Raw genomic sequence first — 18,336 nt, 5'->3', positions numbered from 1 at the left:
CGGGCGCTGTCCTGCCCTGCTCTAGTCGTCGGTTCACGGAATGCAGTGGTACACGCTCATTGGCTGGCGCCCCCGTTTCCTCTCGGCGCCCTGACGTGCTGATAGGCGCGGCGTCCCGCCAGTCAGGCGCCCCGCCGTTGCCACGGTGAGGGCGCGTGTTGGCGCGGGCAGCTCGCGATGGCGGGCGTGGAGCTGTTCTCCCACTCCGCGCTCCGCACGCGCTACCGGGCCGGGCTCTGCTCCGCCGCGGCGCTGGCGCTGTTGCTCATCACGGTGCTCACCTATGTGCCGCCGCTGCTGCTGGCCTACCGGAGCCAGGGTGAGCGCCGCTTGACCCCACGTGGCCCGGCCCGGCGCGGTGCGGTCTTGAGGCCTCGCGCTGTCTCTGCCCGCAGGTTTCTGGCTGAAGCAGAGCGCGTACCTGGAGCAGCCCGCGGTGCGGTTCCAGTACGAGGTGCTCTTCGTGGCCACCATCGGACCCGGCCCGCACAGCTTCTTGGTGTGGAGCACGTTCCCGGCGTTCAACAGGCTCCAGGAAGACCGGCTGCGAGTCCCACTCCTGTCGGTAGGCCTGCCCGGGGCGGGCGCGGCAGTGGCGCCAGGAAGCGGGGCTGGAGAGCGGGACGAGAGGAGTGGCAGCGGGCCCAGGCGATGAGCGTTGGCCATGCCTGTGAGCAGGCGGCCTCTCATGCACTGCTACCTTCAGGAACTAGTAGCTCCATGCAAAACCTCGTGCCTCACAGCAAAAGTTGCTTGGGACAAGTGGTTTGCACGAACGCTCCTGAGATTAGTTGCGCTCCCCTGCCATATGGCTTATCGTGATCTGAAGTTTGCAAGCGGTGGTAGGTAGCCCCTCATTTTGAATGCAGGTATGTATGTACTTTGTAAAGCACGTTGCCTTTGCCCTGCAACCATTGTTTCTTCTGGGATTCAACAGTGGCAGTTACTTTTCTGGGTTACCTCTGTTATGAATCCTGTTATGCTTGCAAATAGCTGAAGTACTGGGCATTTGTGGCACAGAAGTGTAGGAAGCCTTGACTCACAACAAGGAATTGGCATACAGAGGCCATTAAAAGGCAGGCTGTAACTGGCAAGAGGCAAAAGCTTGACCATCAGTCACACATTTGCACAGGACGTTACAGAAGATCCGGCACTAAGGCATGATTTTACTGTGCAGGGCATATGGTTGGAATGGCATAGGGCAGAAGAGACCTTGAAGAGTCATCTGAGTTTTTGCTCCCTGGGAGGCAAATGAGACATTGTATAACAGACAAAATTGCAGGCTTCTTGCTTGTCTGTAGTCCAGTGTCTATAAAGTCAAGCAGCTTTTTATTGCTTTCCTAACTATGCAGTTTATTTGCTTGCTTAGTATGCATGCTGCAGTTGTGGAGATCCCTTGGGGTTTTATCTTTTTGTTTTCTTTCTAACACAAGGTCCTATCTATTAAAAAAAAAATCTTATTGATTCTTTTAGGCTAGAGAAGAAGACAAAAATCAAGATGGCAAAATGGATCAGTTGCATTTTAAACTGGAACTTCCACTACAACCTACAGAGCATGTAGTTGGTGTTCAGCTGATTCTACTCTTTTCCTACCAGCTTTATGTGAGCATTTTTAGTTTTATTTGTTGTGACATATAGACCCAGTGTAATATTCCAATAGTAGTTATACAAAGGATGAAAGAACCTCTCCGCATTTGAAACTCCTATCTAAAAGATTTATTTTACTAACAAATATTTAATTTTCTCCTCCTCTGCTGGGTCATTCGTAGTCTAGCTCTGGTGTGTATTTTGATATGTTTCGTTAGACTTTTTTTTTTCTTTTTTAAGCTGTATGTTTTCTTGGGCTGTAGTGCAGCATAGACGAGAGAGATGCCCAACAGTAGATATCAATGTGGGTGGCATCAGGAAATAACTGAGAGTCTTGCACTAGGCAGAAGGATGTGCATTCTTACATACTTCTGTGTCTTGACATAACCAGTTAGTTTTCTGAGGTGGAGAAACAGGCTGTTGCAGCAGCCTGCAACTCCAGAGAGTTTGCTTACTTAATAGCTCTTGAAGCAATGGTAATCATCTGCCAGGATCTTCTGTATCTTGTAACTGGGAGAAGGAAGAAGATGTTATAAGGAGACAGGAAAAGAAAATTCTGCTACCATTGTATCTCAAGTGGCAGTGCAATTAATACCTAATAGAGTGTGTAAAACACTAGTGCACGGTGCATGGATGCATCTGAAAGGAGCAATAGTCTAGAGTTGAATGCAGCCACACAGACAAGAAGTTGCTTTACTAGAGAGATTAGGCTTAGTATATCCAAGAGACTCTTGCTGATTGCAGATGGACAAGCTTAGCAAGCATAGTGGTGTGGTGTAGAAAACATTCTTAAACCTGTGAGGCCCAGAGGAACAGCCCGACAGTCCTAAATTTGTGCTGAAGTATTAGGTCAGAGAGTTCTGATATTCACAACACCTTTGTTTTACAGTACATGTGAAAATTTTCCTTCAGATTGAGTGGTTGATTAGAGCTAAGGAAGTTTCGTCCTTATTGCAGACCAGTAGTCTTCAGCTGGCTTTAACTGCTGAGTGTTTTAAAGTGTGTCTCCAATGAATGTGTTTAGTCATATTGCTGCTTTTCACATGTTATGGCAAGTCAAATATTTTTGTCATTAGCTGCAGACTGTTGGACTTCACTGAATTTCCTGTCCAACTTTGTTTGGTTTATAAAATTAGCTAACTAACAACTAAGGTAGTTCACTTTAAAAAAAATAATTCATATTTCTTATTTGGTGTTCTCTTGTTTAGACTAATGTGATGACCTGAAACTTGGGAGTCAGAAAAAAAAATCAAATCTATGCAGAAAATCTGTAGATACAAAGAGGTAGAGAAATGTGTTGTGTTTCCTGCCCTCCCCTAAATGATCTTTTTTCATGTTCACCATTTCAGAGAATGTCAACACTTGTGATGCAGAGCATGGCTTTTCTTCAGTTTTTTTCTCCTGTACCAGGATCTCAGCTCTATATGAATGGAGACCTGAAACTGAAACAGAAGCAATTACTTAACCATTGTGGACTGGATACCAGATACAATGTGAGGAAACTTTTTTCCCTTCCCCATCAATTTCCACCCCCTCTTTATCCTCCTAGTACCGTAGGTGACACCCTAATTACTTGTATTCCAGCACAGAGTGGACCCTAGAACTTTGGAACTGGTGTTTTCTTGTTAGGCTGAAAGGTGGAAGAGGTTATTCTGCCAATATGTTTATGCGCATTCCTTCAAGGGCACGATTACTTTGCTTAAGAAACTTGGTAGAATTACTTCCTTCAAGAGTGGACAGATAATGCAAGTATCTTTTTGTTGTAACAGGTGTCTGTGGTCAATGGCACAAGTCCTTTTGCGAGTGACTATGATCTAACAAACATCATTGCAGCATATTGGGATAGAAATGGTAAGCCTGAATGTATAGCTGCGAATTAACAGGACAGCAGTAGTTAGCATATTGGCAACTGTTCTGTGAGGATTTGAATTCAGTATTAAGACTGAAAAGCCCCTTCACCTGGATGTTTCTTTTCCCCATTTTAGTGACAACAGTCTTTTCAGATCCCAACCCTGTTTGGATGACTGGAAGAGCAACAGATACGCCATTTATCATTAATGCCACTATTCATTACCCAGTGGAAGTTATCTTATATCCTTTGAAAACTGCATAAACTGTGACGTAACTGGGTTGCGTTATTTGGGTCTTCACATATAGGCCAAATGAAAACTGTTTTCTTATAAACTTGTTGCTAAACTTCTCTTTTGTTAGCTAAGCAAATTCTGTAGTTCCTCCAGATGGTTCTGCTTGCATAACCACTTTTGGCCTTTCTCTACTGGGAACCTGTGTTGCTTTTCAGCCTTACTAAACTGGCCTTTAAGGCAGTTGCTTAGCTATTCACAGGGAGTATCTTTTTTGCTTTGCTCCTGCAGCACTTGCTTTTTCAATCTGTCACAGATGCCGCTAGCAAAGCATGATTTTGTATTCTGTGACCTAAAGCAAACCACTAGAAATCTCTATGCAAGGTAAGCTCACCAAATAATAACCCCTGCAGTGGATGTGGTAAATCTGTGACATGTGCAGACAGAGCTGATTTTTTTTTTTTTTTCCCCCCCACAAAATAATTATTTGTTTCTTACATTCTTTACTCATTTACAAGCCTGTGTCTAAAAGAATATGAATGGAGCACATTTCTTATGAGGTTTGCTTACCTACCTAGTAATACCAGTAACTACTTTCTGGTGAGTCAGGGACAAAATAGGCACTTTCCAGAGAATTGGTTTAAATGTCTTCTAGGACGGTCGTACTCTGCAGCTTTTGTTGCATACTACAGTAAAATGGTTTTAGGGGTATCCATGGCTCAAAGGCTTTGTATTTGCCACACAAACTGATGCCTAATGAGTTTTGTGCCTTTTCACCTCTGAGTTCCTTTGTTTAGTTATTGCAGTGGTAGCATGAGAAGCTTCATTAACTCTCCTTGACTTTCTTTAAATATCAGCCAGGATTTTGGGAAATGATTAAATTTGCCTGGATCCAGTATGTCAGCATTCTCCTTATCTTTCTTTGGGTGTTTGGTAGGATTAAAATTTTTGTATTCCAGAATCAGCTGTTGGCTACAACTCCAATATCACCAGTTCTGCCAATGTCTCCAGTACTGGCCTACAAACAGCACCAGTCCTGAGGAGATGCCTGGTAACACTTCAAAGAAATGCAGTTCAAAAATAGATACCTGCTTTTATTCTCTATACACCTTTTACTTTGGAAGATCAGAACTTTGTAAGTATGTTCCAAGTATGTTCTGTTCGTGCTTCCTTTCTAAAATACATGTTAATTCGTCTATTTCTCTGGGAACACTGCTTTTGGACTGAAAATTTTAATATTGTTGACAGTTAAAGAGGAACCTAGTTGTTTGGGGTTTTTTTTTTTTTGCAACCGGAACATGCTTCAAGCAATGAGACTGCTTTTGCATGATTTTAGTTTTGCTAAAGCTTGAAGGCTGAAAATAATATGCTAACAGTAACAACGGAAGCCATTTTTACTCTCTTGGAAATTAATACACTGCTGAGTTAGAGTTCTGTCAAGAGCTATTTGTACATGCATTTATGTGCACTATCAAAAGAAAAACTGTAAGGAATGAGAAAAAATGTATGGATTAGTTAGTGTCAGAGCCACATTTCTGTAACTGTGGCTATACGTACTCACTTAAATTGCATGATGGATAAATTCAAGGTTGATGTTAGAAACTGGGTTGTGGGTGATAGTGTCTGCAAGGGTTTGCACAATCATTTACTATTGGCATTATTAATGTATCACTAGACAATTAATTGTGAATTGGAAATAGTAAAACAGAGAAGCCTGGTATTTATTTAAAGAAAACTACCAGAGAAGCTTCAGAATTTGAAAGCAAGTGAATAATTACTTTCAGAACTTAAATGATAACTTAGAACAGATAAAAATTAAATCAATTATAATCATCTGATGAGCACTGAAAGACTAAGTCCCTAATTTTTTATGGGGGTGATGGTGGTAGGGAAGACTATTTAGTTCTATCTTTTTTTTCTAGGCTTACTTTTTGTGCCAGGCAAGCTTAAAATGGAAAACAACAAAATTTCCGTTATGTTTTCAGTTTTGTAGTTAGGATTTAATTCTAGCAAAGCAGTGTTACGGCAGAGAGTCTAAAACAATTCTAGATGCTAGTTAGCAAAATTCTGAGTGTCTTTGGTTCTCTTGAACTCTTAAGAGATGCATGGTGCAGCTATGAAATGTGAAAGAGCAACTTATACAGCAGTACTCCATCTTTTGACCATTGTCCTCTAGAATTCAACACCCTGGCAGTTTGGAGACCTGCCTATTCCTTTTTCTTTTCTCCTCAAAACAGCCAGCTTCTTTTTGAACTTCTGTTTAAGGTTATTTTAAACTTTGTAGTCTTCCAGCTTGCATTTCTCCCAACTTCTACATGCTGGATGGACTCCAGCCTATTCGTCAATGCAAGTGAAACATTAATGTGCGGAGCCATGTCTTGGTTATTCAATACACTTTTGTGTTTGTAAAACTTATGTATTTACATGTGAATTGTAAATAATCGCAAGGAGCATTCGCTGTATATGCATACGTATATTTTGGTTTGAAATCTCCAGTTTGCTCATTCATCTCTTGAAGTCTGTACCTAGCAGCCTAGGAGTACTGATAATTGGCTTCATATCAGAGTGCACAGAGTCAAAGCAACTATCTACTGCTTTTTAGTGTTTCCAGGCACTACACAGGATGAATGGAGGGGTATGTGAAGTTGTTTCCCCAATATCTCAAGCCAATGTACATTTGTTCTGCTGTAGTCCCAGCTGTTCTCCCTTGCAGTGGTGATAGCACTTGTGTGACTGCATGAGTTAATTCAGAGAGTTCACTATGGTGAAGATCATCTTTACTAAATATACTCACTGTTTCAGACAAGTCAGTTCCCTGAATGAACTTGGTGTGTGTCTGCACAAGCATTAGGGTGGGCATAAGCAAGTGATAGAAATCTCTGGAGAGACCATAGAACTCGTATTTTAAGGGTTTGAGCTGTTTTACTCCCACAAAAATGGAATGCTTAACAGTCCTCCAAGCTGAACAGAAGCATGTTGAAGGTAGCAACTGGAATGTGAAAGAGGATAATGCCAGAAAACAACAATAATACTGGGAGACTCCATTATCCCTGTCTTGCTTTTCTCTCCTATTATATCCTTCCACATTAAGTTATTGTTACCGAAATCCGGAATAAAACTCCTTAACAGCAATGCGAAGTTAAGAAGCAGGCACTCCTTTATTGCAGCGCTGGGTACACGGGGGATCACTCCACCCAGCGTGAGCACCTGTCTGATCCAACAGCGCAGTTAAATACACATTCGATATACATATTCATTAGATTTACGAGAAATGTTATACATAAACATCAGTCTTCCGAGAAATCATTATAATACGTCTCCTCCCATTTGCGCATGCTCAGACTTTTGAGTCGAGGGTCTTCTGGTCGTCTTGGGGGTCATCAGAACGCCCCCTCCTCGAATTCGCTGGTTGAACTCCTCCTTAAGTCTTCCATATATAGTCTTGAGAACAAGGTCACCTTGCCCTTGAATCTTCTGGCTTGAAAGTGATGGCTCAAGGCCCAAGCTGCATCGTTGGTGCCTCGTTCTACCACTCTCCTAACTCCCCCAGACACATTAGGCTAACTTCCAATAAATGAGCTGTTGTAACAGTTCTAAGACTTCCCGTTCCCTCTAGGGATATTTCATATAAAATTTAACCCATGTGACTATAGTTCTATAGTTAGCAAGAATCACCCTATATTGATATTCCAGAATCATATTGATTAAGTATTTTCCTATTATCAATCATTGGTAATATAATTGATTATAATTCTACTGATTAAAGTCCTCAATACTCAGATCGAGATAGGAGGGGCGGAGCAGCAAACTAATAACTTTAACTCATAATACTTGTAACACTATGACAAGTGACGCTGCTCAGAGCAACAGTTCAGTGAAAGCATGTGAGATAAGAAATGGTGAATAGGCCTGGTTCAGGAAATACAGACAAAAATATCCTTATGTTCTATTTTGCTTTAGAAGGAGAAAGCTGGAAAAAAATCCTTCACAGTAATTTAAGGAGAGCTATTTAAGTTAAAAGGAGGAAATCAAAAAGAGTTAATTGCTTGCAGGTGGCATGTAACTGTTGAGTATGACCTGAAGCAATCTCTCCATTTATTTTGAAAGAGGTGTGTTTCATGACTGGGGCTAGTAAGTGAATGCAGTGTAAATGGTGCAGTAAAGGCAGATGTGACTACAGCAGGGAGAAAAACCTGTTTGTGATACCTCTGCGGTGGTAACTTCTGGGATCGCTTTTATACTGACCGTAGTTCTTGGTTCATAATTCTGACTCCTTTTTCAAGCTTGGAGAGGCATTTTACTTCTGTAAGTAACCAAGCAACAGGAAAAAAAGGTAAGTAAGAATTTATGGCAGTAAATGGAAGTAAAAGGAAAAAATATACTTGAGAATCCACTGCAGCTAGCATTAAAGGAGCTTTAGAAAGGAGGAGTCTTTCTCAGAAGGCTGTCTGTAAGGAATCCTTCTTTAGGTTACTAGGCAACAGAAAATAAATAAAAATACCACGACAATCCACTACAGTGCTACTACACAGATCTTCTGTGTACAGATGTGCTAGAGAGCAACCTAAAAGCTGTTCATTGAGGAAGGACACAGAGGATCAATCAGGTTTCTGTAAGTGGCCCTGGAAGAGGAATAAGTAAGTAGCTGGTTAGAAGTCCTGTGCATAAATAGAAGTGTGAATGTGGATGTGTAGGAGCCATGCTTCGGGAGTTTTCTTAAGGGGTGATGCTAGGATGAAAGAAACCACCTCTGTGCTTATTTCTTAACTAGCCACCAGCCTGTTTGTGGGCCTACAACTCCTTTGTCCTCGCACGAGGCAGCCTGTACGCGGCCCTGTGCGCCTGCGGCCGGGGCGGGCGGTTGTGGCAGGCGGGCGCGGGGCGCTGGGCGCGTGCTGGGCGGGCGGAGACCGCTGGGAGATGCAGCGGGACGGCTCCGGTGAGGCTGCTACGACTCTCCGGCCCGGCCGGCGTCCGCCCGTGGGGCGGTGCCCGAGCGGTGGGCGGGCGTATGCAGCACGCATACCGTCTGCTGGCGCCCGTTCCGCTGGAGCGGCCGGGCGCCGCGCTGTGCTGCACGGGGCGGGGCGGACGAGCGGGCAGCCTCTGCTGGGCTGCGCCTCTGCCCGGGGATGCTCCGCGTGCGGGGCGGATCGGCTCCTTCTTGAGCTCCTCCCGCTACCCCGGCGCCTCGGCCACGTCTGAAAGCGGCTCATTGTCTCTGTAGGCAGGTCGGATCCGCGGCGGTGCCGGGAGGCGGCGGGAAGGTACGGGCAGGCCGGGGAAGGGGGCGCGGTGGCCCCCAGGGCTCGTTGTCCCGGTCGGCGATCCTTTTTTCGGTGTCTGACAACGGGGTTCGTAATCACTTGCACTACGTTTCAGGGAATGTTTTTAAGCCGTTCGCATGCCCCTGCTCGTGCTGGTGCAGTAGCGGTCGTACCCGGAGCGGCGGGGACCCGCCGCGACCCTCGTCGCAGACTCCCGAGCCGGGCCTTGCTTGAGGTGTAGTCAGTCGTTGACAGAGGTGAAACTGTTGAAAATCAGCCCTTTTTTTCCTTCTTCTTCCCGCCCCGAGAACATGGCTGATTCGGATTAAGCTGGTTTTGTTTGCCGCAGTTAGATGGTGAAATCAGGTGCTTTAGAGAACATTTCCCCCTCATTCCGGGAAGTCCCTTCCATTTTTCTACTGAGTCCAGCCTCTGTTTCTAGGTGAAAGTGACGTACTGGACCAAAGAATTTGTCGTCATTTCTTAGTTGCAGTGGTGGCTTCAGTGGGGCACACCTCGCCCCTTTGTCCTTAGGCTGATGGAATTTGGGGACGCTGTTGGGGGACGCAGTCAAAGTCTCAAATAAGTGAATCGCATTCAGTCACTGTGAGTGTCTCTTTGTCACCCCAGTTTTGCCATTCTTAAACATAGTAAAAATTCCTAACAAAAATTGTAATTGAGCAGACCTCATTTCTTGAACACTGGTAATTCTAGTAGCTGAAAACACTTCGTGATCTGCAGCTGCGTTGCATGGAGAAATAGGTGTTGTAGCGCTGTGCCTCAACACTACTGTTTGTTCAGGCTGGACAACTTTATCTAACTCTAAACAATATAAAGAAAAAAAAAAGCCCAGTACTTTTTCATAATATTTTAATGGCCATATCATGGAATCTATGGTATGTTTTATTGTATTATAAAGTATTTAAACCTGATGATTGCCTGGAAACAACACTTCCAATCTCAACTAGGTTGTAAAAGGAAGTAAGTTTTCAAAAGCTAAATTAACACTGTCAGCTGAAATGCTATAATATAATGTCAGACTTCAAAATGTCTGATTATAGTACCTTTACTGTACTTCTATTATTTCTGTTGAGGTTTTGCAAAAAATAAGCAGGCGTATTAATTCTTTCAGCTATTTATCAATGATGAGCTATTGGAAAGACTTAACTCGTTTTGAAGTACCAGTAGTTATAGAAGGCACCCTCCAAACTAACTATTTATTTCCCTGTTCAAAGACCATTCTGCATATTGTTGCCAATACAGTAAGCTTTTGCCTTGTGAAGATATGTCATTTCTAGCTATGGAAGAACAATGGAAAGTGACATTTTGTCAGCTGGGTAATTTATAGCAAGAATTACTAATAATATTGTTGTGCGTTTTTCTTGAACCAGCTTTCTCGTGTTTCTGCATTTCACTTTTTTGAGCAGCAAACTATGTTTCTAATGTTAGCTCATAGAAACAATTCTGGTAGTGGTTGCACCCGTGCAGTGTCTTATAGGTGAAGTACGTAGTCAGTAAAATTCTCCATAAGATATAGTAGACCTTCAAGTGATTTTTGCTCTGCTTATCATGACATCCATAAATGTTTTCCTATGAACTCTATAAAATGCGACCTTTACACAGTCTGTACTGGGCTGTTCTGGTGAATTATAAGTACATAAATGATACTTACAGTCATCTCATATGATTGCTCTGAAAGTCAGCATTTAGTGTATGACAGGCATACAGGACAAAATCATTTTTGGTAGCAAAAGGCTGAACACATAATATAGCGTTAGATATTCATTTTTCAGTGGAAGAGGTCAATCTGGGAAATTAATTGAATATGTATTTTTGCATTTTGTAGAAGTTGAAGTAATTTCTGTGTAATCTGTAAAGACTTTGGCTTTAAAAGTGATGCATAAACTATTCTAAATGGAAGTGTACTGGAAATTTTCTCAGATACAAAATGGCTGGGGAACACTTTGACAGAGACAGCTAAGATTCAATTGCTCAGAAGTCCTTGTAGGGGACCTGTAATTCTTCTCTCTGTTGTTTTCAGTTCTTTGCTTTATTACAGCCAGATTTTTCTGTCTTCCTGCAACAGACCCAGACCTGTTTATTCTGATGGAGTCTTTCATCCCAGCCTTTTCTCCCAAGCTCAAAGAGAGTCTGTGTTTCTTTACGGCTCTGATGTGAGGCACTCTCTTTCTGTCTTTCTGCAGTCTTTTTAGTATCGCAGAAAAAAATAAGCAGCCTTATAGGAGAGTTGTCTTTTTTTTTTTTCTTCTTTGTTTAGCTACAGAGTTTATTTTTGTTAATTCACTAAGTCTCTTCAGGCTGAATTCTATATGAAAAGGAAATGTACTGAGCAATTGTGCTCATTTCAGTGCTGACCTGCGAAGAGCTGATTACTCAATTACAACATTACTTATTGTATGTGACAAAAAAAATAAACGTCCCTGAAAGCAAGAGCTAAATGATCATCCAGTGCACAATTTAATTCTTTCCTCCTCCATTTTTATACCATTCTGGGTCTGAAAAGTGCTCTGTTTAGAAAACAAGCTTTCTGGGATCAATACTACCACTCACTGTATTTTTACCATGCCTGGTAAAACTGGATAGTCTTCTGTAATGTATCTAGTCTCTTGGCAAGCAATGGCAGATGCTAGCGGCCCTGCAGCTCAGCATTCTATTTGACCTAGTTTAAGTGATGAAGAAAATAATTGCTCTTTTGGCCAGTTTGTATAATCAATTTCCTTTGCACAGTATGGAAGAATAGTTATTCTGGGGTGGACCCAGAGTTCATCTAGTTCAGGATCTTGTTTCCATTAGTAGCTGTTAGCAGACAAGCCCAGTGACAGAGCTTGACTCAGGACTGTCAGCTAAACCATATGTACAGATGCTTTTCAGATCAGATTTTGAATACTTGTGTAGGCTTCTGAAGAGATTATTCTACCTCAAGAATTTGTTAGAATTAGACTTCTGATTATTCTGCTGTTTGACAGAGCTCTCCCTGAAGAAACAGTATCACTAAAGAAGTAATACTACTATCGCAGAAAAGGAATAACATTGTGACTGCTACTAAAACAATGTATGCTTAGCAGTATTCGTGATGTACAAAAGCATGTATTGTGATAACACCAAGTATTGCAATAATTCAAACGTCTCAGCTGAGAGATGGCGAAAGGTGGTGGAGTGCTCTGTGCTGCAACCTGGTGTCCCTCATAGTCTGTTTTTCTGCCTCTTGTAGCTCCCTCACCACTTCAGGTCAGTCTGATTTGATGAGTTGGTGAGAAGTGCTCGCCAGAGATTTTGTCACTGAGGTGGCAGCTGAAGCGGCAGTAATGCTAGGATGTCTGGCCCTCTGGTGCTTCTCTCTTTCCCGACGTGTTTTTTTGTCAGCAGGCCTGCTCTAGTCAGGCAGGTGCGGCCCCAAGGGAGCACTACTGAGAAGCAGATAACAAAGGAAGATGCCCCTTTTTAGCTCTCCTGAGGGGAGCTTGGGATAGGCGGGTATTGCCACTGAGCTGTAGGCAGAGGAGGGAACTGGCAAAAAGAGAGCCGAAGCAATGCAGAGCAAGTCACAGACTAGTGTTTCACCTAGTAACTAATGAAGTTTTGGCATATTGCCTCTCTGCGCTGAAAGAGTGAGCTTGCCTAATAGCACCCTCTGGTGAGTTCTGCAATAGAATAAATAAAGGATCAGAAGGAGCAGCCTGTATCACAAGGTCCTGTCCCTCACGATTAAGGCAATGATATCGTCTAACCTATTCAGTAGATTTATAAAAATATATATATATGTGTATATATATTTAGCAACTTTATGAAAAGGTGATTCTTCAGGGTATTCCAGAGTTGCTTTCTGCCTCAGCTAATATTTGTCAAAAATCATTAAAGAGCTTGTTGGGTTATAAGGTTGCACATTAAAGAGGTGTAAGTTTAGCCTGGACTGAAAGCACCTTAACTATAGAATGCAATTGCAAATGGTAAAAAGGTATTTACATGCAAGCGGAATTACATGTGCCCAGTGTGGGAAATGCAGAAATAAAAGACACTGTTTACAGAGAAAATCCAGTGAACTGATGGTGTATTTGGCCTCATGCACTGGAAACTGCTCAGGAGAGTAGCCTTACAGATGCTGCATTTTGTTGAGTAATTATTCATTTATTTCTGGTGTCTGCAGGCATGCATATTCCTTAGAAACATCCCAACTTTCCCAAAAGGATAGAAGATTAATTTTAAATACTGAAAATGGGTATCTGCTTAGTGTTTTACTTTGATACCACACTTTTTCTTGCAGTTTATATCATACTGAAGAGCAGGGAAATACTTCATCTACAGTAATTTTACATATTATTTATGGAGCTTATGTTGGGCAGACTAGTTCAGACACACATTATGGACTAATGCTCATACTAGCTGATTTTTCATTGGCATAGTATTCTCTGCAACAGTACTTGAGTGGGAATCAGAGCGAGGAGAGATCCAAGAGGCAGTCAAGACAGATGTGAATTTTAAAAACTGCCTTTAGGTTTGACATGTATGTGTTTTTATTCCTCACTCCCCCACCCCTCGCCAGTAAGGTGTAAAGAACAGTTAGTGTTTGCACTTCTGCAGAGTGATCTAGATTAGAGTGGAGCAGCAGTTCTGTGTAGCCAGAGTAGAAACGCATTAATTCTTTATAAAGCATCGTTTGGTCTCTAAAAGCTGTGTAATGGGTTAGACTGTGAGGAGCTGCAGAATACAGTCCTAGTGAAGAAAATGGCTAACTTGAGGTACTTATGGCTCGCTTTCAGGTATAGAATGTTTCAGGAAAACTCCTTGAACTAGTAAATGCAACTGCTCTTCCACTTTTGCTTAGATTAGTTTGTCACCTTTGTTTGGCGAAGTGTCAGTGCAGGCTACTGCTGGGTCGCTGATAATCCTCACATCATCGAGAAACTCGTAGATGCTTCTGGTGACATAATGTGCAAAAATTCAGTATTTGAATGAGGCATTTGCCTTACTCTTCTTACAAGGTACTGTATGATACTGAAGGTAGATGCTTTTGTTGACTCCTTTTTCCTACTCAGCTCTTATTTCTGCTGTTTTTCTTGGCTTACAAACAAAAGTTTAGTAGCAAAATCGTGTTAATTTAAGATAGAATGCATTTCTTTATATTGTGAAGAGACATTTGGGCAGTGGAAAGAGCCAAAACTCCCCATTTCTACTATCTCTTTCATTTGACCATTTATTTCAGCTTTTGGTAGTAATTAATAGGGGTTTTTTTTGTGTTTCATTAGGCTAGCACTAAGAACTTAATGCATTTATTATGTCAAATGAGCATGTGTCTATGTTCACTAGTCTGCATCATTTACTTTGAGAGTCCAGAGTGTGTTGATATATGCATCTTCCACTGTAACAAGAAAAAAAAAATAGTGTAAATGTAGCTACGTAGTAAATGCTTATATGTAAAACTCTCGAGATGGTCTTCATACACGAGGATTCTTATTTTCCTAATACCATGCCTGCTAACATTATACTGACTGCTTACAAGTGGAATCTGCAAAAGTGGGAGCACAAAGGGGTAGGTGCCAAAAACCTCTATTAAAAAGTTGTGAGGAGCACATGTGGCTTAAACTTTGGCTTCAAAGTAAAACAGAGGTCCACTTGGGGTTGACATGCCTAAAATTTTCCAGGGGTTACATACAGACTAATTCTAACTCAGAAATGGATAATTCCTTAAATGCAAAGTCAGGGTATTCAATTGTACGTGCTCCAGCCCAGAGACACACGTCAGTTGCTTTTTCGTTTTAACATCTGTGGCCAGATGCGGCTTCAGGTTGCAAGTTTTCACCCATCTCCTGCAATTTGGAAAGTAGAGGGGTGTGTAGAACTGTGGATCGGTGTAGCATCATACTGTCACTGCAGGGTACAGTACTCACATTAGATAAGAAGATTAGTTTTATTTCAGTAGCCACAGTTATCACAGTTATTGATGTTCCTGTCTATTCGTTTTAAGGGACAGAAACCCTTGTAATGTTAGACTGAAATGGAAATACAATGGAGTGATTGAGAAAGGTGTTTCTAGTTGTTTTGTTTTTTTTTTTCCCTTGGCACTATTTACCAGAATTCAAGTTGAGAGCTTTGTGCATTTTATGGATTTTTTTTTTTAATTTTTTTTTTTAATTTCTTCCTCCCAGCGGTTGAGCTGCATCCACCCAAGGTTTCCTTCAGCATTGAACATTTGGTCTAAACTTCCTTCTGCTGTGATCTTGCTGTCACGCGTTAACGTTCTTTCAATTTCCAGCACCTGTCAACCTGCAGATGATCATTTCCCAGTGCCGCTGATTAAGGAAGGAAATAGTGCCAAATACATATATGCATATTTGAAGAAAGATTTTACTAATGCAAGACTTCATATTGTGTAAGTTTTATCATTATTGTGCCACAGGAGCAATGATTCACCAGCATTTTCCTTCTCTCTTTCAGCTTTTTTTGTTGCTTTTCCTCCGTGAGAATGGCAAGGATTCGGATTCCTAGCACAATTGTTGTACTTCTTGTTATGGTTCAGACTGGATTCTTACTCTTCATGTATGCCCGGTACAGTAGCTTCATGCCTCAGTCTGAGGAGAAACCATCTCAAGTACACATCCTCATTCTCTCCTCCTGGCGGTCGGGATCTTCTTTTGTTGGTCAACTTTTCAGCCAGCACCCCAGCGTCTTCTACCTGATGGAGCCTGCGTGGCACGTGTGGGTTACAATGTACCAGAACAGTGCCAAGGTCTTGCACATGGCAGTGCGGGACCTAGTCAGGTCGGTCTTTCTGTGTGACATGTCTGTGTTTGATGCTTACATGCCTTGGAAAAGAAACTTATCTGATCTTTTCCAGTGGGCAGTGAGTCGGGCTCTGTGTTCAGCTCCTGCTTGTGACTCCTTTCAGCGTACTGACATAACCAATGAAATGGCATGCAAGACTCTTTGTGGACGGTACCCATTCAGCAAGGTGGAGGAAGCTTGTAAAACTTACAGCCATGTTGTCATCAAGGAGGTTCGATTCTTTGACTTGAAGGTCCTCTACCCCCTTCTTACTGACCCATCCCTGAACCTCAAAATTATTCACTTAGTCCGTGACCCCAGGGCAGTCGTCAAGTCACGGGAACAGTCAGTCAAAGCATTAGCCCGTGACAATGGAATTGTTTTGAGTACTAATGGCACTAAAGTGGAAGACAGCAAATACAAAGTAATGCAAGAGATTTGTAGAAGTCATGTTCAGATTTTTGAAACAGCTACTCTAAAACCACCTAATTTCCTTAAAGATCGCTATTTAATGATCCGTTTTGAAGATCTGGTAAGAGATCCATTATCAGAAATCTCAGAAATGTATAAATTTGCAGATCTTAGTTTGACCCCCACGCTCAAAAGCTGGATCTATAATATCACACATGGACAGGGACCAGGAAAAAAAAAAGAAGCCTTCAAAATCACATCTCGAGATGCAGTTAGTGTTTCACAGGCCTGGAGAAATGTTCTTTCCTTCCAGAAAATTAAGAAAATACAGGAAGTTTGCAAAGGTGCTATAAACATGCTTGGCTATCAGCTGGTGGATTCAGAAAAAGAACAAAGAGATCTGTCATTGGATTTAGTGTTGCCAAGACGACAAAATCAATTCAGTTGGTCACCATTCAATCCAAAGTACTGAGATATTATTTTTGAGAGATGGGGTGGAGGGGGGGGGTAGATGATTGAGTATCTGTCTACTATGCAGCGTATAGGTAATTTGAAAATACTTGGCTGATGAGTTTAACTGTCTTCCTGTCTGCTGTATTTCTGTAAGGGAAGGAGATTTTTTTCCTGAGTTTCTTACACTACAAAAGCAAAAATAAAACATGAGAAATACCACAAGATATTTGTCAGATTGCAAATTTACAGCTGAGCTGTGCTGTTGTCAGCATTGTTTTAAAAATATAATTTAAGTACTTTCTATTAAAAGATGAGGTGTCAAAGATGTCTTTGTTCATTGATAATAATTCTCTTGTGTTTTCACGCTTTAAATATTTAAGAATCTCTGTTCTTAATTTGTATAAATGGAACAAAGTAGAAACTAAGACAGGCCTCATGCTGTACTGTTGTTTTCCCTGCTACTTGCAGTGGATCTGCAATGATGTTATGCATCCCAAATACCTCTAAATCCTGCCTCAGACACCCCAGATGCTGCCCCCAAACTCTCCCAAACCCTTCCTCAAAGCTCCTGCTGACCCCCAAACACTCCTCAAAGACTCCCTAAATCCCTCTTTCCATTCCTCTGTCTCCCTATCCCTCTTCTCTTCTCCCCATCCCCTTTCTGGATTCCTGTTCCTCTGTCAGGCTGAAGGTCTGGCATTCCTTTGTGTGTTGTCAGGCCTTTGAGGTGCCAAGGGCTGGTGAGTGGTCAGTGGAGTTGATCAGCAGTGAATGGAAGGTGGTGTTGATCTGCCTCATTCAGACTAAGTCTGACACCTTTCCAGAGATTTTTGTTGCTGGATGTGAACTGGGGGAGCACCAGTGGGCCAAGATGCTATGGTGGGGGGAGGTACAATTGATAGTGAAGAGGCTTGTTGGGAAGGTGTCAGGAAAAGAGAGATGAGAGTCTTCGAGTACTTGGGTGTTAGTACAGGTGCCTGTAGTAGGATAGTCTGGAGTTGCTATTGTCTGTCCTTCGCTTAGGCTATTATTGCCTCTGGCTCACTTGTGCCCAGACGGGGCTGTCATGTGGTGCAGCTTGGCTTGTGAATGTGATACTGGCACAGAGCCCGATTTCCTGTTGGACCTGTCTTTATGTAAACAGGTATCTTCCTTGCATCAGCCTTGTTCTGCTTCTCTGCCATCTCTCTGCAGCAGCAACTTGCACTTGACTAAGCCTTTGGGCACACCGTTGGGTCACAGGGCTTTCTAGCAGGGTCTGTTTGACTTGACTGTGTGTTAGACAGCCTATGGAAGTGGAGCGAAGCCTTGCTTCTCTCATTGTCCTGCCTGCAGTCTGTTTCTTAGCTTAGTCTCTCTAGTGCTTGGAGTTTTACAAGCAGCTTTCTGAATGATCTGGAGGAGACCAAAAAATTTGGGTGCCATGGGTGTTGTGTGCCTGATGTTTCTGTGAGAGAAGGGCTAGGGCACTGCTAAGTGAAGAAGTGTAGGTGCGGTGTGGGAGACAGAGAGCTGGAGCGTAGGCTGGCTTCCTTGTTCTCGGGGGAATGACGGTGTTTCTGGTGGCAGCATGCTGAGCAGGCAGTGCTCTTGGGCAGGGCAGTGCATGGTTGCTTGGGAGTCTGAGAGGTCTTAGCTTTCAATCTCTTGCCTGTGTTGAATGAGAAAGCAGATAGGTAAGACAGCTGCTTGTTCTTCCTTTCTATGTTACATGTTTTTTTTCATGCCAAATAAGACAAACACTTCAAATATTGCAG

The 18,336-nt window shown here is 42.5% G+C and overlaps 2 protein-coding genes across 4 annotated transcripts; both read left to right on the top strand.

Annotated features, from left to right (window-relative positions):
- The first annotated feature begins 156 nt into the window (after window positions 1-156).
- TMEM231 (transmembrane protein 231) lies at window positions 157-6,806 on the top strand. Of its 2 annotated transcripts, XR_015260045.1 has the most exons (8): window positions 157-319; window positions 396-565; window positions 1,474-1,602; window positions 2,937-3,080; window positions 3,357-3,438; window positions 3,573-3,683; window positions 4,524-4,803; window positions 6,271-6,806. XR_015260045.1 is itself a non-coding variant. In XM_086758277.1 (7 exons), exons 1-7 carry the CDS (start codon window positions 178-180, stop codon window positions 4,706-4,708), a joined length of 963 nt encoding a protein of 320 aa, XP_086614403.1. In that variant the 5' UTR covers window positions 157-177; the 3' UTR covers window positions 4,709-6,806. The 2 variants fall into 2 exon arrangements, 1 of the variants encoding a protein (XP_086614403.1); XM_086758277.1 differs by having other exon boundaries at window positions 4,524-6,806.
- On the top strand, window positions 4,686-16,904 carry LOC104485499 (carbohydrate sulfotransferase 5-like). Of its 2 annotated transcripts, XM_086758275.1 has the most exons (2): window positions 4,686-4,803; window positions 15,389-16,904. In XM_086758275.1, the coding sequence occupies exons 1-2, from the start codon at window positions 4,736-4,738 to the stop codon at window positions 16,596-16,598; spliced, it is 1,278 nt and encodes a 425-aa protein (XP_086614401.1). In that variant the 5' UTR covers window positions 4,686-4,735; the 3' UTR covers window positions 16,599-16,904. The 2 variants fall into 2 exon arrangements, with proteins under 2 accessions (XP_086614401.1, XP_010126168.1); XM_010127866.2 differs by lacking the exon at window positions 4,686-4,803 and having other exon boundaries at window positions 15,417-16,904.
- The last annotated feature ends 1,432 nt before the right edge of the window (window positions 16,905-18,336 follow it).

This window comes from Chlamydotis macqueenii, chromosome 13, assembly GCF_036417535.1.
Source record: "Chlamydotis macqueenii isolate bChlMac1 chromosome 13, bChlMac1.mat, whole genome shotgun sequence".
In the NCBI taxonomy this organism is placed as follows: Eukaryota; Metazoa; Chordata; class Aves; order Otidiformes; family Otididae; genus Chlamydotis; species Chlamydotis macqueenii.
Note: the sequence above shows the minus strand (reverse complement) of the source record. Positions and strands in the feature narration are given on the sequence as shown.